At 35.5% G+C, this 24,695-nt stretch overlaps 2 protein-coding genes across 3 annotated transcripts in view; one reads left to right on the forward strand and one right to left on the reverse strand.

Annotated features, from left to right (window-relative positions):
• The window catches only part of Tis11 (Tis11 zinc finger protein), a 36,309-nt gene extending 17,288 nt beyond the window's left edge, over positions 1 to 19,021 (reverse strand). For both annotated transcript variants that reach the window (XR_015547628.1, XM_011060984.2), the window contains exon 1: positions 18,347 to 19,021. Coding sequence is in view for 1 of the 2 variants with exons in the window: in XM_011060984.2 (XP_011059286.2) it covers positions 18,347 to 18,406 (60 nt within the window). In the remaining variant the exon portion in view is untranslated. The remainder of the gene's footprint in view (positions 1 to 18,346) is intronic.
• Positions 1 to 24,695, forward strand: part of LOC105148923 (uncharacterized) — a 256,440-nt gene that overhangs the window by 124,782 nt on the left and 106,963 nt on the right. The window lies entirely within an intron of this gene.

Here is a 24,695-nt window from a genome sequence, read left to right on the forward strand (position 1 = left end):
TTAGTGTGAACTTTAATTTCTTTTTTCCCTCTCCATCGCGGGCGGGAAAAACACTCCCAGGATCGAAGGCGAGGCGAAAGACGTGAAAACGATTAGGAAACTCGGGATAGCGATTGAATCGCATAATTTATGCCCGGGTAATCAGAATGTAATAGCACGTTACGGCGTCCGTACGCGTAAGCGTATTGCATCGCATCGCGTGAAAAAGAAAAGCTGGCATACAAACCGTGCCGGCAAATTAATCACGGTAACAATGAGGATTAGGGCGGCAATTATTATATCGCGCGGATATCACAATGATAAAACAGCGAAAGTGCACACCGGATTTTTTTTTGTCGAGAGTATGAATCATTGTGAGTTACTGGATTAGTTAACGATAACGCTTCTCCGAATACGAACACTGAATACATATTTTTAGCGATCGTCATTACTTCTTCATTAAGTCTTCTTTCGATATTGCGTCTGTTTGTAAGCATCGTGAAATATTAAGTTGAACAGAGCAGTAAAAACGAATAAAGCAACTTGTAACAATCATTTCCTGGTTTATATTTATACGAACATTCTAGATCGGATAGCTGATGGCTGATTACCGCCTTTCCTCTTCGATAGAAACGCGCGAGTGCGCTCGCCAGCAAGATAATCGCGATTCAGTGGCTTTCCGCGAACTTTCCACGTGGCGGCCTTCGCAATACATTGCAGAGCCGCTCGTTTCGCGGAAATGTTTTCATTGTATCAGCCTGAATTAGAGAATTACGGCGATTTTCACGCGGCGATTTTTACATTTTGGTCTCGGTTCACTCGGTTCGCCGATTTTTCCTTTGCACGTCAGCATGTCTAAAATGTCACGCTGAGAAAAAAAATTATTCATTCGACTAAATTAATTTAGTTTGTCTTTATTTCTTTCAATGAAGAAGAATATACGTAGATACTTAAAAACATATTTATATTTGATTTAAATACATACATTCCCAATAAAGGAAATAAAGAAAAACTATATAAATTAATTTAATGAAATGAATAATTTTTTTTCTCAGTGCACCGACTCTCAGTGTTGTAAATGCAAGAACGAGCGAACGATCGAAACTGGCTGAGCACAAACTAACGCGGTAATCGTTGGTGACTTGTTCGCCCACGTCTCGTAAAAACGAGTAGAAACTTTAACAGGCACAAGTGAGAGCGTTGCTCCGTTATTGTGCAACAAAAGGACGGGAGTTGAAAATCGGAAAGAGGTTGTACATTTTGTAAATGCGCGCCTCTAAAGCAACCTCTAGATGATCAATATTATTATACAATAACAAAATAAATTATTGATCATTTGAAAGCTATATTGAGCCTCCAGATTATTTGTTTTAAATTGTTCAAAGAAGGCATCAATAATATTGTATAAAATAATTGTACAATAATATTGAGTGTCTAGAAGTCATTTAAGAAAGATATTGTCTGTGAAGTGTAGAAGAGACAAAAGAGAGAGCAATATGTTAAAATAAAGACTAGTAATATAAATCGAGTAAAGTTACGGTATGAGATATGTCAGATTTTATCGGTGATTTAATGCTCTATGCTCGACATCCTCTAGTTTATCCGCAGTGAATCTAATGTAACAATGTTTAATGCTACTGCGTGTTACATTGTACTAGAACGTATTAACAGATAAGGAAACGGATTTGTTCTTTGACTGTCTTGGACAGTCCTTGCTTAACATCTACCTACATGTTTCTCTGATATATCAAGTCAATTTTTTACTTTTTCTAAAAATTGTTGAAATATCACATCTTAAATATAATATCGTTTCTCATAAACATAATATTTAATAAATTAATTTTGAGGAAGAATGAGTAAAAAATGAAAATAATGCGTAAGAACAAAAAATCAGAAAGCGTGATTAGACTTTCTCTTTTTCTTTGTCCAAACGAAAGTAATTCTTTATACCTACATGAGAGAATTTATAAATTGTACAATAGTTTGTGCAAATAAAAGTGATGATTTTAAATTATTCAGAAGGGGAAATACATTACTTACAACTCTCATCCTTTAGGAGCTCCGCACAATAAAAGGAACAGGAAATAGAGAACAGAGAATAAGAATTTCAACCTATCAGAAATCATGTATTGTGGAATACACAGATAGGTTGAAAATCTTATTCTCTGTTCTCTGTTCCTTGTTCCCTTTATTGTGCGGAGCCCTTTATAGTTAGCGATGAGTTAAAACTTCAGATTATTAAAGCCTCTTTTCTCTTTCGAGCCAGATAATTATGAATCGTAGAGAGCAATAACGCGGGCTATTGTAGGCTACAGCGGTTGTTGACACTGTCACCATGCCGTCAAGAATCGGTCACGGTTCAGTCGGTCACGACTGCCTGCACATAGACCTGCACGCGTAGGATGATTTGCGTGTGTAGGATGTTCAATTGGTGAAGTTGAAGCTTCATGAAATACGTTACTGCTCAACGATATATAATCTCCAAAAGATCATAATTCACAAGAAAACAATATGACAGGATTGTATGTAACTCTATTAAACTGCCTTGCCATAAATGACGCTTTTAAAACTGTGAAATTTGTGTCTCAGTATATGCACATATTTTTAACGATACTTATGCATTATTTATATACAGTCGTTATAGGATATTTAAAATATTTTGTGATCTATTATTTTCCATTCAGTTCTTAAAATATAGTTGGATATGAATATTTATGGGTGTATCCCCCAGGACTTTTCAGTCAGAGGAGAACAAAAATGTATTGTTAATTAATTAATAATAAATATATATTAATTAATATTAATTCATTTATTTATTTTATTTTTTAAATTTATTTATTTATTTATCTTTATACAAAATTTATTAAAATACTTATATTAAAGTCATCTGACTTCTGTGAAGTTAGCACCTCATGTTTCAAAAAATGAAATTTTCATCAGTGCTCCTTGAAGAATGGATCCTGTTAGGATCTGGTTTTCAAAGATTTTCAGCGAATTTTCTTATGAATAATTTTCGTATGAACCACAAATTGCGCTATGAGCATTTAATTTTTCATCATGAAAATTTTCACAATTTAATTGTTTTTTTCTTGACAAATTTTAGGGGGGAGCCCTTCCTTACAACTATAAGCATATCTATTTTCTAAAAAGAATCAATACATTTCTATACAAAAATCTAGAAAATATAATTAACACAAAGAAGAATATTTTATGGTCAAGTTGAAGAACGGCGATGTAGAAAAGTGCAAAAAGTAATTTTCAAATGTCAAATATAATTGTGACATTAGTGACAGCTGATTTTGTACATTCCGTCGTCTGGGAGTTCAAGGGTTCGTCATAAATCCACGTTAGCAAATTTGTAATCATAGTGTGTTTCATGAGAATTACCGGTAGACAATGCGCACACTAGTCAGCGGTTTGCAGCCTGCATGGTTGAATAATCGCGGAACTCGGTGACATTTTTCCCTCCGCCGCGTTCCTGCGCGCGCTCGTGAACACAGATAAGGTTTAATTGCTCGCGAAATACATCGCCACATGATTCAGGCTCATCGGCGTATTGCGCTAATGACTTCAAGGTGCATTAAATCGACGCTCGTACGGCGGGAGACACTATAATTTAAGATACTCTCGACTAAACTCAAGATAGGGTCACGCCCTGTACAATCTCGCCCTGTACAGTCGGCGCTCGTTTCTTCTTCTCGCAATTAGCAAAAAAAAACCGATACGGTAAGTTCGTTACGCGTTTCACCGTTTCACCCGTGACTCGTCATTAAGTGAATGAAATAATAGAAATATCATCGCGCGAGAAAAACAATACCTTTCTGCTGTCAAGATACTTTTTTAAAGATTCAATTTAATTGTATTGAACGTCAATGTAAAAAATTTGACTTTTGTTCATTGGTATGATAAAATTAAATTTTGAATAAAACTAATAACAAAATAATGATATATATTAAATGATTTTTTTCAATGCTTATTTTTTTATATTTTTCTATGTAAATTTCCTACGAATATTAAATGTTTTATTTAATTGTTACGCCGTAAGATTAATCGCCGACTCAAATTATTAATAATTATGTGATTGAGAATGTAATGAATAAATCAAGTTAATTTTTCATCGCTATTTTGATTTAATTGGATATGTAATATAATGTACGCTCTTACGAGTTTAATTGTATCCACGTTATGAATTAAAGTTGATCGAAAGCAATTACAAACTGATAACTGATAAATTAATAATAATTCAACAGGATAAATTGAGAAGAAGATCTTCAACTTTCAATTAATCTAGTTGACTATTTATATACATAAATATCGAGGATTACCCAGATCGCGAAGATGTAACATCGATTAAAAAATTGTGATATAACTATAAAAGCAAGCAATGTGTCCAAACAAATAAAGTAAAATCAAGATCGATATGCATAATACATAAGTTACGGCCATCCTCATCGCGAATCTCCGATGAATTCAATTAATCTCCGAGAGACCGTATCACATGCAAATTAATCGGAAATTAAGCGCCGGCATTCCTGGGTTCGCGAGATGTTCGAGATGCATCGAGCGCATCGGCGTGGCGATTCGCGTGCAACGCGCATCACGCGCACGTTCGTGCGCGCGGCGCATAATACGCGTCCGACGTGCGAGGAAAAAGTATTATAGTAGCATCTTTTTTCCTCTTCTGGTCTCACAAAGGAGCTCAACTCGTACACCGATTCGCGATAAAGAACAATGCAATGGAACAATACGAGGACGTTGTGCCAATGCTGCATGCTAAATTTATCCCCGCGAACTATGCCGGGTTGATAGCTACCGAATATATGCGACAAGGCAATCGTTATCGCAATCAGTTTTGATGAGTGAACAAGCAATGAAAGCAGATGACGCGACTTAGACCTGCATTCATACGTCCATTCGAATGGTCGAGAAGCAAAGTGGTATGACTCACATCGGTCTTAACGATTGCAGCAACTAAAAGTCGTACAAAAAACATTCATAATAATATCGATAAATAGAATTATAAAAAAAAAACCTCTTATTAAATATCTGGAATATACATAAATAGAACTTTGCAAAACTGTATTAAATTTCTGTCTGCAATTTTGCTCTTTTTACGAGCAAAATTTCACTCTGAAATTTCTCCAAAATAAACCGCCTCTTCTAAAAATATCTTTAAATTTAAATTAAAAAACTATTTGGCAATTTAATAGACATATTGAAAAGTGACCTTGAATTTTTTTACAGTTTGAAAACTTATAGAACAATAAAAAACTTGGACAAAAAAGAATTGCAGACGAAGGAATAAAAATATAATTGCAGACGGAGAGTTAAGCACTAAAAATATCAACTGAAGACACAAGTCATAAGTCTCCAATGTCTATTCAGTATCAAAACCCGAACTAATCAAGATAATGAATTTCGATGGCTGTCAATTAACGAATGAAAGCCGTGCGGTTATAAACGGGAAATTGGTACTGCTGCGCAATCGAGAGTCATCCGCAGTGCATCCGCATTCATAGCGAAGTTTCACGTACGATTCTTTCCGTCCTTCACAAAAATAAAGTAATCTCAGCTATCAATTACGCAAGTGAAGAGACTATCTACGTTTTCCAAATACGGCGGAGAAATTTAACTGTCAAGTGTTCGAGTGTCAGACCGCATTGACGCTCCCGCGTGTGCATCAACGACGGTGAAACACACGCGGGATGATATATGGATATACTAAAATACGCGTGTGCGAGACCCCGGCCGCTCGTAAAATAAGATGCGTGATTCAGGCGTCGGTCGGCCGCGTGACCGCGAAGACTTTCCTGCGCGTAAAAGACGCACACGTGCGTTTACGAGCGGCCGTTGCATACACAACACGCGGGTGCATGCGCCATCCGCAATGCGCCGATGCGTCACTGTATTGCACGTACGTGCGTGTGTACATGTGTACGTGCGTATACACGTTTACGTTCGCGTAGAGGGCTGCGCCTGTTTTCATACCGCCAGCTCTCCCCGGGCTCCTTTGTTTCTTTCTGTTCCTTTTTTTTTCTTTCCCTCCGTCTCGTGACCCCACGCTCTCCCACCTCCACGCTCGCACTCTCTCTCTCTCTCTCCCTCTCTCTCTTTCTCTCTCTCCCGCTTTGCTCTTTTTCGCAGAAAGCCGAGGAAGAAAGAACGTGGGAGACTTTCAGGCCCACAGCTCCGCGGTTTTTCATTCTCGACGACGACGACGCGAAGACGCCACGTCATTATGCGACAAACGTCGAACATCGAATACGTTCCGCGATTTTTATGCGCGAGCGAATCAATTTACTGGGAAATACGCAACCGACGAATCATTCCGAGAACTATTTGTGGTCTTCAGATGATTCCGTGTGTATCGATCACAGGAAATATTTCTCGATCTTTTTGCGGTTATCTTTATACAAAAAAAAAAGAGACGAAATACTTTACGGTCGTTCTTGCATTATTGCAATCTTGTGAAATTAGATAATAATTTTTAAAAATATAATTTATAAATGAAATTCAGTAATGCATGATTATAATAACAAATCGAATGATTTAAGATATTATTTTTAGCAATAATAATAAATTTCAAAAAAATGGACGAAATTTAAATAGATAAATAATTTATAAATTATAGATAATTACTCATACAAATTTTATGTGTAAGATTCTATTTAAAAATTTCCACGAGTGGAATGCAATTAGCATAATCAAGAAAAAAAACTCGTCGACAGATAAGAAATCTTAATGCTAACATGTACATTGGCCAAGCCTACCTATAAGAAGTTTTCAATTATTTCCGAAGATCATCCGCGACAGAAAAATAACAGAGTTGGCATATCACCGGTATCACGCAATGAATTAACGGTAATATAGAGTTTCCGGCATTGGGGAACGAATCGTGGAAATAACCTGATTGTAGTCACGTGCGATCTGGTACTGTAAATTTCGATCATCTCGAAAGCAAACGGTGAGTATAGACAATTATTTCGCCGCAAGCAAAATATATGGATACATTTCCGTTTCATATTAAAGCGTATGTATTATTTCGCTCTTTATTACCCGCGCAATTAATGGCGCTTTGACCGCAATAATCGGGACTTAATCTTTGCCTTCGCTCGTGAAAGGAAATGCATCTTTTTATTTGTGTGCGTAAATCAAGTCGAGCTGATTACTTGCATGAAGGGATACAGAGTTATATTACAGAGTTTGCATGATTGCGAATTTAACTGACTTATCTTGTTTTACCAAACACGTTTCACGCGTGCAGTACGTCTTATCAATTTTTCGTTAACAAATTCGCGATTTCACTGGACTGTCTAATTTTCGATGCTTGAATTCCATGCTCGAACGCTACTGATGCATCACAAACATGCACCGTGCAATTACCTTCCTCATCATAATAATTGGTCAAAAAACGAACACGCGCGTGCACTTAGGTCATTGTCTTATCTTTCGTTACATTAAAAATAATTATGTAAACATTGTGCGCAGCATTGTTTTTTTAAGCTACCATAAGTTTTGAAACTTAACCGAAAATATTACATTTGTTTCACACTTTTTCTTATTCGAATAAGCTAAATCTAGAATTATTAACGATAATTATAAATTACTTAAGTCGCGTTACGTTTTCATTGTAAAATAAAATTTAAAAAAAAAACATCGGCTTCTCTGCTTCATACTTTGAAAGAAAACACACTTCGTGTATCGAAATTGAAGACCGGAAGTATCTATACTATGAAATATGAACACTCTCGTCAAATGACCAAAATTGCTCAGCAGTTTTTCTGACCGAAGACAGGCGACCGCGGCTCGAACAAGCAATTCAAATGAATGGTAACTGCAACGCAGTCTAATATTGCAAAAGGTTGCAAATATTAACGCGGAAGACCTCGTATAATTTATCGTTGTTATTTTAACGTTACCAGAAGATAAATCGCGATGCAATGTGACATTCTGAGAAAAATTATAGCGCACGCGGAACAGACATACGCGCAGATTAGCAATTAACAATTTTAATCAAGAAGAAAGTATGACGGCTGTAAGTCAGGGAAATCTCTTTCTTCTAACCTTAATTGAAACGCGCGTTTGTTAGCTTTCGCACATGGTTAGCTTAATTCATCGCAGCATCGAGATCGGAGAAACAAATTTCATATAGCAATAATGAATTTTAATTAAATACTTTCAAGCCGACGTGACTTAAAATAATGATGTATTATACAATGGCCTAAATTTACTTCAGATCATTTATGTTTCATCTTCAGGAACATAAATAATTTGAAGTAGCCCTGTGTGAATCTAAATTAAAAAAAAAAAAAGAACTTGTTCCTCTTTACATAGAAAACGTATTTTTATTAATATATAGCAGATAAAATAAAATTCGATGATTATTAGTCGCTATTCGATTTTCTTTTTTTCTACTTATTACATCAACTATACACACGAATATAATCGATATGAAATTTTCATTTTTTCTCTCTTAAGATAAATGGATAAAAAAAAAATCGAAAATCGGTCCTTGAATTTACTTAGAGCGTGACGATCAGGTTGCCGAAACAGCTCGGATTGGAAACTTCGAGAATCATCGTTTAAATCAAGCGTGAAAGTGAAATCGAGAGCCGTCGACAGACGCTTCTCGGTACTCTCGCTTTCTCTCGTGTAAGGTAGAATTTAACCCTTTGAGGCTCAATAATCGATGCTTACGCTTATCGCATGTATACATCGCATCGATGTTTCATAAACAAAAAATATTGCAATGTTTACAACATAAACTGCTAGATAAAAAAATTACATAAATTCCTTATTTTTCTTATTTTAATTAAGGAAATGTGATATTTGTGAAATTATTTTATTCAAAACGTTACTATTTTGCGAATAAAAACCCTGAATTTTTTTATGTCCTGCTAATAATAAAATAACTATTAGGTGTTGGAATTAATTCGTAGCGTTTAATGAAAGAATGTTATTTATTTCACATGAGCATTAAAAAATACATTAATGAAAGTACTTCCCATCACTTGTAAAACGCTACGAATTAATTCCAACACCTAATAATATTACTCTTGATTTTATTCCGCTCCAAGTTTCCGATATTTTTCAATTATATAATGTGTTATTGCACATGACGCAAAACTTCATTAACGTTACGCAACAATGACAATATTGACGTAAGCATAGAATATATGATTCAATATGATGTAATTTCTCCAAATTATCTCGGATCGCGAAAGGTTAAGTCGACATTCGAGGAGCATCGACGAAGGCGAACTAATGCGGAAAGTGCAAGGTGCGCGGAAATGGCTCGTGTCCTTCCCTCTTTACGTCTTTTGTGTTCACCAGTCCCTTTTCATGAATACGGGAAAAGGGACTGGCTTTTATCGTGAAGAGAACCCGTTGCCGTTTGCGTAGCTATTCACAAATTTACGATGAAAAATGAGAAATATAAATCGCTTTATATATTGTTTCTTTCAAAAAAATGCCATAACGAATGTTTTAACCACAAAGAGAAACATCTCTAATTTATAAATGTATTTATAATATACTAAAATAATCTATAATGTATATACTAATCATTTCTACTTGAATTAATATAATTCAAATTAATTTTTAGATATTTTCCATGATACATATTTGATTAGAAAATTGAATATACATATAAACTTAAAATGTATATTATATATATTCAAATTTTAATGAAATATTTATTATCAAAAGTATCTTAAAATTAATGCATAAATTAAAATATATGAATTATATTAATTCAAATAAACACTATTGATTTATTATAGATAGATAACTTCGAATCTTCAAAAATAATTAGATTTGTACATTTATAAAAAAACACGTAATAAAGATTCGAGATTTTTAGATCATTGAATTGAAATATAAATAATTTCAGAGTGATGGTATTTATAGATCATTGCTTAAATATCATACTATAATTAGATTTTAAAGCACTGTGTTTAAAATATCATAAAATAGCACAATTTCTTTATTCTAATTCCTTCCAAATTTAATGTGTTACCCATAGTATCGTGCTGTGTTAGCAGCCATGGTTATACAATAGTTTCATTATGATTATCGAACTTCTTACATCGCGACTGGCATAATTTCTCGCTCATTTTTGCATCGTGAGAAGCGTTCGTGGCAGACGAAAACAGGCCATTTCAACCGTCTAAAAGATCAAGATCGCACAAAAATCCCTGTGTAAAAACCGGCCGAACCTGCCTCACAATACCTCGCGAAAAAGCAGTTTCAGAAACCGATGCAACGAGTTGCAGAAGAACGGTCGGGTCTTGGCGTTATCCTTTTGTGATGACGTGCAGTGGATCTTTTCAAAAATATGGGAAAATTTGTCGTGCCGGAGGGAAGCCCGGGGAATACAAAAGGGTGGGAGGAGGGGATTCCAAGATCGTGCTACGCCAATGCTGGCCAAGAGTCGGGTACAGGAGAAGCAGGGGCAGATCGGTGCACAAAGAGGGGTCCCCCGAGTATCCCACCTTCCTTCTCTACTCCCTTTCATTCTCTCGATCACTCCTTCAGCATCGGCAGACCTGAAGCAACAGGTTCCTACGCCCCTTCTTCATAGCTCGCGTTCACCGAGCGGCTTTTTGTTGCCGCTACCAATGTGCGGGCACGCTACACGCTCGGGGCGAGGTTTTCGCTTTTAGAAAAATCCAAAGGATTCTGTTGCCGCGGCCGTGCACACGTATCTCTGCTCCGAAGAGCCAGTTTCGCGAGAGGGTGTTGAAAGCGATGGGATATATATAGATTTCACACATTGTAAAAATCGAATTCCCGTGTTAAATACAGAAACGAGTTTTGATAATCTCAAATTTGTTTTCATGCTCCGGATACTGAGACTAATATTCATAGTCGGATCTTATATTAAGAAAATGTCATGAACCAATCAGAGAACCATATTAGACATTATTTAAGACATTAAGACGGTCTAAAAATGGAGTACCATTCTAAAAGAACTGAATGATCATAATTTTATATAAATTATCTTATTTACAAATAGTCTTTTGCTCTTGATTAGCTTGCATTTAAATTTAAAATTCGATCGGTTTCATATATATTACCAGAAAACACTTTTGACGATTGTACAGCATTTGTTTAATATGACAATGAGTGAGCTTTACTTAAATTATCCATATTTTAAATTATCCGTATATCCATATTTCATTTTATTTGTTACTTCTGACTCAGCTCCACAGACTGTCGTATGTATGTAGATATAATAATCAATTCAATGACTCATCATGTCGTTCGATGAATTTTAGTAAGGTCAAATTAACATCGCTAATCAATGCAAATATGTGATTTAAAGTTTACAATAAAAACGGAATTTTCAGTAAAATTCATGATGCCTCATATCAAGTTCTTGCAATCAAAATTTCCGCATCTCGCAAGGATCAACAGTGATTTTGACTGTGCTCGTCGAAATATCGAAAGTCGAAAGTCCACCCGATCGAACGAGTTTCGAAATCGAGCTGAGGAGAAATTGCCGAGGAAAGTTACACACGGTTACCGTGCAAAAGGGAGAAAAGGAAAGACTCTCGTCCGCAGTAAAATCCAAGATTGAAAGGCAAAAGAAAACATCCGAAAAATGATTACGGGAATTATCTTCTAAAAACATGCGTGTTAATGACGAATCTCGTGATTGAATTAAAAATCAGAAATCGACGAGTTTCAAAAATATTCAAGAAAAATATTTCAGGGCTACACAAATGTCAAGAACTCCTATCGTGACGACACATATATCTGCAATTACGAAAGCATTATGATATCCGTGAAATAAATTCTCGGCTCTGTTACATGTAAAAAAATATATCTTTAAATGACGTATTTTTGCTATCGCGAATAAACACAGATTATTTTCGCGTATTTGTAATATCGCGATTTGATTTCGCGCAGATTACAGGCTATCACCGTTGGCAAAGGTCGGCGACGATGCGCAATAATAATTTCTGAGGCAGTCCCCTCTCCCACCCCCCCCCTCTCTCTCCTTCTCTCTCTTTTTCCTTTTCAGAATTTGCGTACGCTTATAACCGCATACACATGATAATAAGACGGGAAATGACAAGTGAGCCAACAGCTCACAGTAGCGGACTCACCGGAAATCGTATGATACCATGCGCGCTCGCGCGCCACGCATAATTACGCGACGAAGAAACGTGTAACGACATATGGGCATGCTTTCAGGAAATAATGCTCGCGATGACGCGTCGGTAGGATTGTCGCGAACCTGATGATTTTCCCGTTCTTTCTTTTACCGCTCACTTGACGCAAGATGTCCGAGAATGTGGATCCTGGATGCCCTCCCGACCGCAAATAAAGCTAAGGGAAACAGTGGCTGCGATTCTTTATCGAGAGATTGAGAGTTTCGTGCCAAATACGTGTGCGAACAATCGATTTCTTGTACGCGTGTTACATTGCACGTACCAGACGTTGAATAAGACAAGAGCCAACAAAGCGTCGATCTGTCGTCGTGTTTCGTTCGCTTAGCCTCTCGATCAGTATCAGTTTCAATGACAATAATGTAAAGGCGATATCGCGTCGCAGATATGCCGGGAAAATGGCGGTTTCGCAATATTTCTGCATGAAGCAATCGCGTATCCTTGTATTATTCTCTGTAATGGACGAGCGAAGGATAAACAACAGATGAAAATGATGTTTACAGAGAAATCGTAATCATTCTTCTTTCGCATATATACGTCATATTGTCTAACAATCGAATATTAATTAAATAATATATGCAGTAACATTTTAAAATTCCATTTATCTCATGTGATGTTCGATTTTCTGTATCATATTAAGTTACATTATTTTAATTACAAAGAAATAAATCAAAATATTTTGTTTGTATAAATCGAAACGATATTTGGTAATATCATAATACAAAATCTATTTCATATCTTCCCAATCTATAAAAATTTCTTTGAACATATCGAAAAAAATCTTGATGTTAATCGTAATCATTTCATTACTATATATCTTAATAATTATCAGAACCACATTCGATATCGATGAAATCGACGTATTGTGAGAATTTCATACAATAGCTTGAGACGACGAGCGAGATAACGAACAATCCTGTCAAGGTCACATCGAGAAATCCGTGTAAATACGCAAAATCACACAAAAACACATGAAAACAAATCGCGTCATCCGTTTGACACGTGAAACTCGGAAATAAATAAAAGAGCAGAATACGATTTCGATAGGCTATTTTTGACGTAGATACAAAAGTCATTTGCGATGAAAAGCAACAATCTCATACTTGGCACAAACAGTACATTTTCCCTTTAATAAATGTTATAACTTCATAAACTAAACGACATTTATTTAAAGCCTATCTGTACGTGGAATATGAAGAAATATTTAGAAAGTCTTACAGGTTAGCGAAAAAAAAATTCCGGTATACCGTTTGTATCGAGAAAGAATAGCAATCTTGATCGTAAGAAGCGCCATATTGTCATATACGTCGCTTCTTTCCTTTTCATTAGTAAAATTACGCTTAAATACGGCTCGCATTCGTTGACGACATATATGCTTTGTCCCGTCAGAGATCCAAGTCTCATTTAATGTCTCGTCGCTGTTAATGTGCACGCGAGTTTTTCCGAGTAAATATTCACATGTATTTATCAGAGCGGTCGAGGGGAACACTGCGTCGTGCAGGATACATAATAAATACGCCTTTCTGTCTCTGTCATGTACGACGGTGCAATCGAGAGTGTGAGGTAAGAACGGAATCGTGAGAGCAAGAGAGAGAGAGAGAGAGAGAGAGGGGGGGGGGGGAGGGGAGAGAGAATGCATTTGTTAATTCAACATGCACCAATACACTCGCGCGCGTAAGCGGTACCATCGAGTACCAGCGCGAATTCTCGCTGCGACACGTGCGATGTCGATCTCTTCGCGAGAGAAGAATCGAGACGCAATCACAAAGAAAAATAACACGTCTCTAATGGAGAACAATTGTTATGAATTGTTCTCCACGAAGCGGTAGGAAAAAAAAATTATCAAGTAATGAAATATTGCTTCTTCTGTCCGCGATAATCGCGCTTCTACGTGCCGCGCGCGCGTTTACCATATTTATATTTTGTTATCTTCATCGTCTTGTTTCTTATACTTTGTTTTTCTTTTGCGTACTGGCATTCGGAGATTCCCTCTCTTAGGTAAGCGAAATTAATAATTAAGGCTTTGGAAATCGAATTGAAAAATATAGAATCTTATATAAATAAATAATCATGTACTAAATAGATTAACTGAGAGATGCAATGAGTTACAATATATAATCTTAACTTAATAAATATAACGGAGTCATGAAACACGTGTCAAGGAGTCTTTAACTTTATACCCATTTCTAATTAGAGGACAGAAACCCGACACAATCACTTAAGCGGAACCAAAAGGAATTCATTATAAAAGAAACAGAAGCTCTTCAGATGCTGATTCAATGCTCCTTTTATGCCGAACTTTAGAACACATTTTACACAAATGTGCTTAGAGCGAAGGAGCTTAGTTTAAGGAATTAGTTTAAGCCTAGTTTAAAGGAATCCAAATATAATTTATTGTTTATTATTAATCCGTGGATATTAATAATCTTTTGGTATATAGATAAATTAACAAGATAAAAATGTTTAAAACAACAGTATTTCGATCGTCATTAAATATCTTGCTATTCAGAATTTTCGTGAAGTCATTCGCATTCAAAAAAAAAAAAAAACATAATGAGAATAACTATAAAGGCTATATTATGTGGCAATTTTATGTATAAAATTAATGTGTAAAACATAAATGCAAAAACAGTAAAATAGTTTATTCAACTATTATACACTAATTCTACTCTCCAAAATCTTTGGAGTAGGATCTAACTCTAAAGAGTAAAATCTCACTCTTAAAAATTGACAATTGAGCTACTCTTTTTTAACACTGGCTCAATAATCACTCTTTGTCATTAGATTCCAATCTAAAGATTTTTAGAGAGTACACATAAAACTTGTATAGTTGTTCTTATAGTCGCTATTGTTATGTCTTTTTCTCTGAGTGTTGTATCTCTCTAATATCAGTAATATCATGTCGATACATGAGCAATTAAAAATTGAAAATGAGCTTTACTTTACATTTCTTCTTAAAATCGCGATGTCGCGTGAGATTCGAAGAGAAGCTTGACTCGCGTCACACAGAGAAACTCACTCATCGGAGGAGAAACCAAAGAGAGTGTTGCGCCTAGGTTCTCTCTAAGATGAGAGTCTCCAGCTCGACTCGCGACGAGCCTTTTATTTACATCGTGCGAAAATCGTGAGCGATCGCCCGTCCAAATGATAAAGGCCTTTCGACCTATCGACGAAATAAAGAATAAGCTGTGTGATTGGCAGCAATTATTATTAATACATATTCGACTATCGTTTTGGTTTTAATCTCGATGGGCTACAGTTACTAACGTAAATCAATTTTTGCGAATTTCGCAAATCAAGTTCCAATTAAACGATGCATGCTACATTCAAAATAAAAATTTAAAAGTCAAACTTGTAAATTATGTTAAAAAAATTAAAATTTTGTAATTAAGAATAATATTTGACTTAATCATTCAATGGAAAAAATTTTGACTAACAAGGAAAATATCTTTATATCGTATCATATTATACATTAGATAAAGAAAACGATCGATATGTATATCGGTTAAAAATATTGATATTTCCAGATTATGTATATATCTGGACAAGATAACGGCAATAAATTGATAAACGAAAATTTTCAAATAGATTTTATTATATACAGGAATATATTGTAATTGAAATATGTCGTTTATTTAATTTAGAAAAACAATCCCGATAATGACTTCAGTGTCGATAAGGAATGTACATATTTGTGATTAACCAACTATGATCCCCGGTTTAGAAATAAATTGTAAATTATCACCTACAAGGTTTTCGTTATCAAAGGTACTTTAATGTTTTCCTTCAACTGATAATGTTCTACAATTGTCGATCACATCGATAACGCGTCGCAAGATATCGGACGACATCACGAGAATAAATATCGTTATTTATATATATATATATATATATATATATATATATATATATATACATATATATGTTGTGTATATTATATATATAATGTATGTATGTGGGTGTGTTTATTATATATATATATATATAAAATAAACATCAAGAAACATCTGCGATCGATAAACGTCGCGTTTGAAATCTCGATACACCTGCCGATATCTCGGAGAAAATTTCTTTCGCTTTCTAAATGTCGTTATTTTCTTGCTGTTACAGACGTAGCGCCATTAGCCACATAAATGTAGACGCGTGTAAATGTGTTGGTGCTCCTAGGGTTCTCTACTCTCAATCCACTCGCTCGTTGCCTGATATTTTTCCCGCTCGTATGCCCACGCTATCTCGCGTTATATAGCGCGAGTTCCTGGGAGATCTTAGGTCTATTTTTTTTTTTAGCTGAATTAGTATACATCTTTGGAACTTCAATAGTTTACACGTGGGCAGTTTGATGAATCAGTGACTTTTAAACAGAAACTATATTGAAAAATAAATAGAGTTAAAAAAAAAGTAAAAAGAAGTTACTGACTTGACTGTTTACATATATTTGATATTTGACTAAAGTGAGAAAAAAAGTTGTAGGACATTTTAGTGTAAGAATAAAAAAACAGACTCTTTGAATCATGCGTGTCGTGATCAGGTCGTGCTCGATCGCCTTCTTGGAAGGATCGGCAAATGCGAATGACGATGCAACGTGGAAACGAGATTCGATCGCGGAAGACCGACTCCGAAACGATACGATCGAGGATTTTAATATCCACCCGGCGGCAACGTTATCTTCGACCCTTATCGCGTAAAATAACTTCTAGCAAAAATAAAGCGCTAAAAGAATGAGTTCGTAATTATACGGACAGAATGGATTGATCGGCCCTTTGATCTCATATACAAAGAAAAGGATAGAGAACTTGCGAGACCTCACGATCTGTATATAATGTAAACGTATGTGGTATTTGATAAATTCGAAAATCTTCGAGTTTTCGGAAATAAATGAATTAATCCTCAAACATTGTTGACATGCCATGGAATCGAAAGTATCACTTTAAGAGCCTATTTTGAAAATTGTACTTAATGATTTCTAAAGAAGCTTGAGTTTACAGAATAAAGCTAAGCCAATCGCTCCTCTTTTTCTTCCAGTTTTTGTCTCTTCACAGTGACTATAGACGAATAAACGAACGCAAAATAAAGTTTATTCGAATAAATTCTACGTTTAGAATTTAGACTCGGTTGTACCAATATTATTTTGATTTTAAGCAAGACTTAAAACTCTCTGTCTCGTTTTAAAACGAAAGAGAGACAGAGACAGAGAGAGATTTGCTTAAAGTCAAAAGACCTGTTCTTTTTGGCTGAACTTTGGCTGAATTAGTTTATTTTTCTTCTTTCTCTCTCCAATAGGAAAGAAGAGGAAGAAAGATGAACTGGTGCAAAAGTTTAGCCAAAAAGGACAAGCCTAAAATCACGTTGGTGCAACTGAATCTTAGCCATTTTGCGATACGAACCAATTGGATCGAATGCACAAGCAAAAGCACAAATTCGCATTTGTTGTGCGTTCTACGTATACCTGACTGGAGTAGAAAAATCTACCTGTGCATATCCGGTCTAAAATGGAAAGACACATGGGACCAACCAAGGCAGGTCAGAAAATTTTGGAAAAAAAGTTCAGTGGGGAGTCCCGTACAATACTTTATACTTATTAGTATCGCAAAATGTGACAATACCGTTCGGGGACTAAGATTCATTTACTTAACAATACGAGATTCAAGCGTGACGAAATGTCGTTCCCATCCTTTGTGTATTTTATGTACGATGTTTTATGTGCAATGTTGAACAGTGTTGTATTTTTTTAAATATAATCGACAAGAAATATTTACTTATCGATACGTTTTATCAGTAAAAATTTAAACGATGCAGAATATTCAAAGAGAACGTCGTGTACGATATTTAAATAAATAAAGCCTGCGGCAGACGGCGCAATTTTTCTTGTTGGATTGCTTGCGATTTAGTAAATTAGGTACTATAAATTCCAAGTTCTGATGCAATTCTAGTAATTTACTAACTCGCAAGTAAGCCAAGAGGAAAAATCACACCGTTTGCCGCAGGCTTAATTATACACGACGACAGCAGATCGAAATCGACAAGATAAAGCGACGAATATACATTTACCAATTATAGATTAATCTCAGTTTAATTTACTCTTCATCCTTTTTTAATTTCTAGATCTCTGTCTGTTAGAAAAAAAATAACGAGCAAGTTAAACCAAGATTAAAGTTTATCTACATAGAGACAAGCCAGAGCAGGAATCTTACCTTAAAGAGATGCTCGCCGCACTCGAACATGGAAGTATTACTCATGACGGCAGTCGACATGGTCCTCGGTTGTCGCACAAAAACACACTTTGTATCTGGAGCCCGTTGTCCGCTTTCCTTCCGATCCTTCCCTCCTTCTGCCACTCGTCCCTCGGGCGCGAAAAATATTTAGCAGCGCAGGTCGAACAGTCGACGTTGACGGTCAGCGGGAGGGAGAGAGGGAGGAGGTGGAAAAACTTTCTTCAGAACACAATAAAACTGCCACTATGACCGTATGCGTCGTTATGCGATGCCGCCGCCGCCGTAGATCGCATTGGAAGCACCCACGCGTAAATAAACAGTATGTGGCCCGATCCAACACGTGTCTTCGGAATAACGTTAATAATAAAAACAAGAATGCGCGAGAATTCGTAGAACGTACTTCTCGTATTCGTGCTTCCTGGCACGGATTGACCGGCTTTTTCTGTCTTCTTTTCCTTCTCTCTTTCTTCTTTCTCTCTCTCTCTTTCTCTCTCTCTCTCTCTCTCTCCGGATTGACTTCACGACAGCGATAACTTGTCTCGTCGCGTACTATCGAGTTTACGTTATGAGTCGTCGTTGATCGTCAGACGTTTTCTCCTTGTCGAGATTTCAATGTTTTTAACGAACTTGAACTTGACACTTACGTTCGATGACGTTCGCCCGTCGTTTTACGGAGAGGGAAAAAATCTTACCGGGTATTTTGCGTGTGTCCGGTATACCACCGTGTATTAAACGTTTAAAGCAGAGCCTCCCAAAGCTGACTGAGAGCGCTGCTGACTGAAAGTCCGTAGCCTGTGCTCCGCCGTTGTACGGGAGGACATGCAGGCCGGGGTTACTCCGCGGCATCGACGCGCCGACCAATCGCGTGCCGTCTCGGTGCGTCAAGTGGTGGGGAGAGCGACCGCTCCGACGTGGCAATCGCGCGCGCGGCGCAGCTTCGGGACTCACGTGAAGTTGGCTCTCTGTCGGCATGTCGGCTCTCAATTGTCCGTACACAACTCCGTCCTCCGTCCACCGTTCCGCACCTCTCCAATCCCTGCCGTCCGGACTCCCTTATTGGATGGAATTCGGGGTCGCATCCCTTCGATGAAGGGCTCGTTTTAATCCAGTCCTGGACTAAGATCGCGAGATGCGGTAATGCGACCTTCGAAAACGCAATGGACGACGCCAGGGACGAGACGCCGCGTCTCTCTCACAAAGCGATCTCTCCCTCACAAGTTAGTACTCCTAGTCACTTGAATTGCCGATTGTTTTTTACATGTTAATTAGCAGATAAAATGAGCGAGAGCGAGTTACGCCAGCCTTTCTGTGGAAATGATAATAGGATCGTAACAGCATAATGGAGCGTTACAAAGGGGCTAACAACTTTTTATTGAGATTCCAACAATCTCGCTGTAAAAACTCTAAAAGTGCTTCACTGAAAGGTTAGGTTCTGTTATAAAAGGACTGGATTTTTGCAAGAGTCTTGCAACGCATTTATATAATAAATTGCGAATGACTGCAAGAAACACTTAATAGAATATATATAGAAATAAAAATATAAGAAAGAATAATTTTATTGAGGTTTTTAAAAATTTAGTTAAATGTAGGTCTGTAAATAATTTTGGATTATCAAATATGTAAAACGCTTATGACAATGTTGCAAACAGTTTTGATATTCTAACAGTTATAGTATCTTATACAATATAATCATTTTGATGATCCAAACCAAATTATTTTTAGATCTCTATCTAATCGAATTTTTAGATACTTTAATAAAACAATTCTTTTTATACACTTATAGTACTTACAGTACTTGATGTTCGTTCATAATTTGTTATATAAATGCGTTACAGGATTCTTGCCAAATATCCACAATTCTTTTGTAGGAAAATCTAATCTTTCCGTGAAGCCTTACTGTGAAATTCAAACAAAATTATTTTCAGATTTATATCTAGCTAAATTTTTAGATATTTCAGTTAAAATAAAAGTAAAATCATTCTTTCTGTATATTAAAAGAAAACTATAGGAATAATAAGGAAACATCCCACTCTGAAAAGAATGTCTATCAAAATTTGATCGTTAATCGAGATGCTAACATCATCGTTGTTATTCCAAAAACGCATAGCAAAAGAATAGATTCGCGTTGAATGCAGCTATGAGATTGTTTCTTTCTCTGAATGCAAAACTATATACTCTAGATACGACAGCTCTCTCAACTGCTCGACAACTCGAGCGCATTCCAGCGGTCAACAGCGGCATGAATGAAATTCAGTTTCTATTCACCTGCGGCGTAGACCGCAGATTCTAAGCAGTAACTGTCTACGTTCGTTATGATTTTTTGTCATGAATTGCTTTTATGATTTTATAACCACAAACGTAAATTACGTTGCTAGCAGCAATCATCCGTAATTTTATAACGATCGATTCATTATAGGGTGAGATATAGTTACCATATATAAATTATCTTAAGTAATAAAGTACTGCCATGTATAAATGAAGTATAATTTGCGATGTATAAATTTGTTTTAATTTCTTTCTGACATAAATAAAAGTGCATATATATATATATATATATATATATATATTATATATATATATATACATGTATAAAATTTATATATAATATGATTTATATATGTATAATACATCCTATATAACACAGAAGCTTGCAGCAGCATTGCAACATTTCTAATATTATTGAAATATTACTGGAATGTTGCAATTTTACCGTAATCTTGCTGTAATGATCTGCCGCATGGGATAATATATATTCTTTGTATAATATATATTATTTAATTATATATATATTTATGTAATATATTTAATAATCAGCCACCTGTTAGCAACGAAAGGAATCTTTCCAAAAATGTTTTTACAAATTATAAACGTTAACTATTGTTCTGTATCAAATAGATAAGATTTTGTTATCAGCAGTTATATAATTTTCACTGTTTTATAGAAATGCGTGTAACGAGATACATGAAAAAATGTTCTTGTTGATTTAAGAAAAATGTCACGTATCGAGTTAGTTTAATCCGCTGTTTCTTAGCTACGCACATAAAACAGGAACAGACGTTTTTACGGAATTTCGCACGTACCAACAACACCATTAATCGAAGAAGGAAGTGACATTTCGCGAAGGGAAAGCCGGAAGTTCGATTGCCGCGAGGTCGCGTGAGTAGGAAGTGAGACTCTCGCCGGTTTCACAACGTCAATTCTCAATGTCAAATACTGATTAAAATTGTACTCAAAGAACAAAGGCCTTCTTCGTAATGAAGTAAATAATAAGATTAAATATCTGGATTTCTTTAGATAAAAGAATTATTTATTGGAAAAAGCTAACTTGATTCTTAATCACTTAAACCAATTATTATTTTAAAGATTAACTTAATAATTAAGTCTTCTTGTATCCAACAAACGAAAGAAATATCTAATTTAATATTGTTTTAATTACATCGAGTGTCGTTTCCCTTTCCTTTTCGAAAATTCGAAAGTTTGACATGATAACGAGTTAACGATATCAATTTGTCGATCACGCGGAATGATTTAGCTACTTCATTATCGTATATAATCGACTATACGCGACAACCAGATGAGTTTGACTCCTGTCTAATTAGGGAGTGTCATAGTATGTATAGTTACAGCATACGGGTCTATGAGGGTGAGCTGTCGAATCTCATGGGGAGGTGTTTTCAACCCCGAACAGATTCTCATGCCACTAAATATAACGGCTAATGGGAGTCAGTTTCCGTCATGGTGGCCGAACTATATTCAGAGATATCAGACCGGGATATGCGGGCTCTTTGTGAAGGGTGTGTGAGAATGAGAGAGAGGAGTTTCGATATTCTCATTCCTGCTATAGATTTATAAATTGTGTATGATTAAGCGTGAAATTTTTTAATTAATCGACAAGTACAATATTTCCATAATTTATCGTTACTCTGCTTTTTTATAAAATATATTACTTTTCATGCTTCAATAAAAGTAGTTACATTTTGTATTTGAATATAATATGTTAAAGGATTATATTTTATATTAAACACACTTATTAAAAATTACAGGTAACTTTATATTATTACAGAAATACTATGGAAATTAATGTTTTATATATAAATTCTTAACAAAGTTTTAAAAATATAGACTACTCTGAAATACTAGAATCTTTTTTTTTTTGTACAATTTTAATAACAGGATAATTTACGTCATTGCGATGAAATAACATTCGTAATAATATTTGCATATTCGATGCAGATTTACTATACATTAACGTAAAAGATATTACAAATAGCAATAAGCTATTACATAAAAAATACGGCCGTTGAAGATAACTCGTATCAGATAAATTAGTGACTACAGGATAAACTACCTGATGGAATCGTAAAAAAACAGGTATATATTTTTTTGTGTGCAATTTATGATTCTTTATACATATATAATATTTTATGTAGTATAATATGCAAAATACAAAACGTAAAACATCTGTAAAAAATAGATTTGTATATGAAAGAGTTACGACAGCCTCGCGACTTTGGCACATTCCGAGAGGAGAGAAAATATATCGTAACTTTTCCATCCGGAGATGAATATACAATACAAAGAATAGGAAAAAAAATAAAAAGAATGAATAGTGGCAAGTATCCGTCACGTGCGTGGCGTATGTATCCATTATTGCGGGAGAGCGCGTGAAAAGCGCGCGGATGTAACATGTGTTGCGCAGAGCAACACGTTTGCGCCTAGCCAGGAACCTTTCTTGCAACTTTGCGTCTCTTGCACGTTCGTAATGTCTCAGACAGCGAAAGAAGTGGGCGAAGAGAAACAGGCAACGAGAAACAGTCGTATTCAATTTCGTTCGACGCAGTGCAATCTGGTGAACAATCTGATCAAAGGAACTCGTTAGACTCTGTCTTTCTATTCGATTAAAATTTGACAGCATTTCTTATCACAAACATTAGTAATAACAATAATAATAATAATAATGTATAAGGCATTTAATGGAAAAATACTGGTACTTATATGTCGAATGCTTTGATGACAAGCAGAGCAGAGATAGCGAACGTGATCACGCTGGAAATGCAAAGTCCGAGACACAATTGAAGGTGCGGTCCACTTGACTACAAATGCTTCGAAGTATTTGATTGACCAATTGGAAGAAAGAATTTCAATTGACCAATCAGAAAATGTTTCAAAGCATTTGTAGGATTAAGTGAACTGTGAAAAGTATGTTTAAACCAATAAGAAATCGTATATTCTGATGTATACAGTTTCTAATAAATTGAAACTTGTTATTCTCTGTTTCTATTGCCATGTGTTTTTAATTGTATCTCAGGCTTTACATGATGACGTTAGGTAGTTTTTGTTCAGTGCTGGATCTTTCTTCAAAACACTACGTCAAGACGTCGCATTCTTTCTCTTCGCTTGTGATTTCCAGTTGTTGACGTCACTTGCATTTTCACATGAATGCAACGATGACGCATTTGAAAACACAATGTCGTTCGAACTTTTACGTCACTGTGAATTTTTGATAACCATTTGATAATCATTTCTGCTGAACGTATGTCACAGTTATTGTGAGAATGGCTAATTATATTCAATATATTAAAAAATATATTTATATAAATGTTTAAGCAACAATTTATTAGAATTGCGATTTCTTTTTCTGAGTTATTTCTTTTGTTGTTTCTTATTCTTGACAAAAAATTACAAAACTTCCTGTAGTTTTTTCTGATCTTTTTCTTTTTGAAATAACGGTTTGAAGTAGAAAAAAAGTTTTATGGTTGTTGGAATCTAGAAAAAAATTTAAGCATAAAATTCAAACTTTCACAAACATTTTCTCTGTGATGCATTTACAAATACAAATTAATAGCTTACTTATTTCTTATATTTATACATGAGAGAAAACATAGTACATGTAAACACTCGTAAGATTATGTAAAATATGAAGAAAACCGATATTGTGGAAAATGTCACATGCTGAACAGAATGGTATAGTGACTCAACAAATGTTTTTCTTTATTCTCCATCGAGAAGAAGCGCGAGAAACGTGGGATATACAGGAAAGCCACGATCGCGAAAAAAATTTCTACGCTTAAGTTATATAATTAGAAAATCGCGGAGTAAAATGTCACGATGAAAATGTCACAGAGCGAGCAAGATGCAGAAGAAGCTTTTAACCGCAGCATTAATCAATGATGCTGATCCTGCATCATATTGTAGTCTATTACACGTCATATGCGCGTAGGTGCGAGACATCAAAAGATTTATTAATGTAACTGACGTCTGAGTCATTCGCGTGACTGAAGCTATGATATTTATGGCTATCGAAAATGTTACTAGCATTGTTATCTCT

The sequence above is a fragment of the Acromyrmex echinatior genome, chromosome 15 (genome assembly GCF_024713525.1).
Source record: "Acromyrmex echinatior isolate Ae372 chromosome 15, ASM2471352v2, whole genome shotgun sequence".
NCBI lineage: Eukaryota > Metazoa > Arthropoda > Insecta > Hymenoptera > Formicidae > Acromyrmex > Acromyrmex echinatior.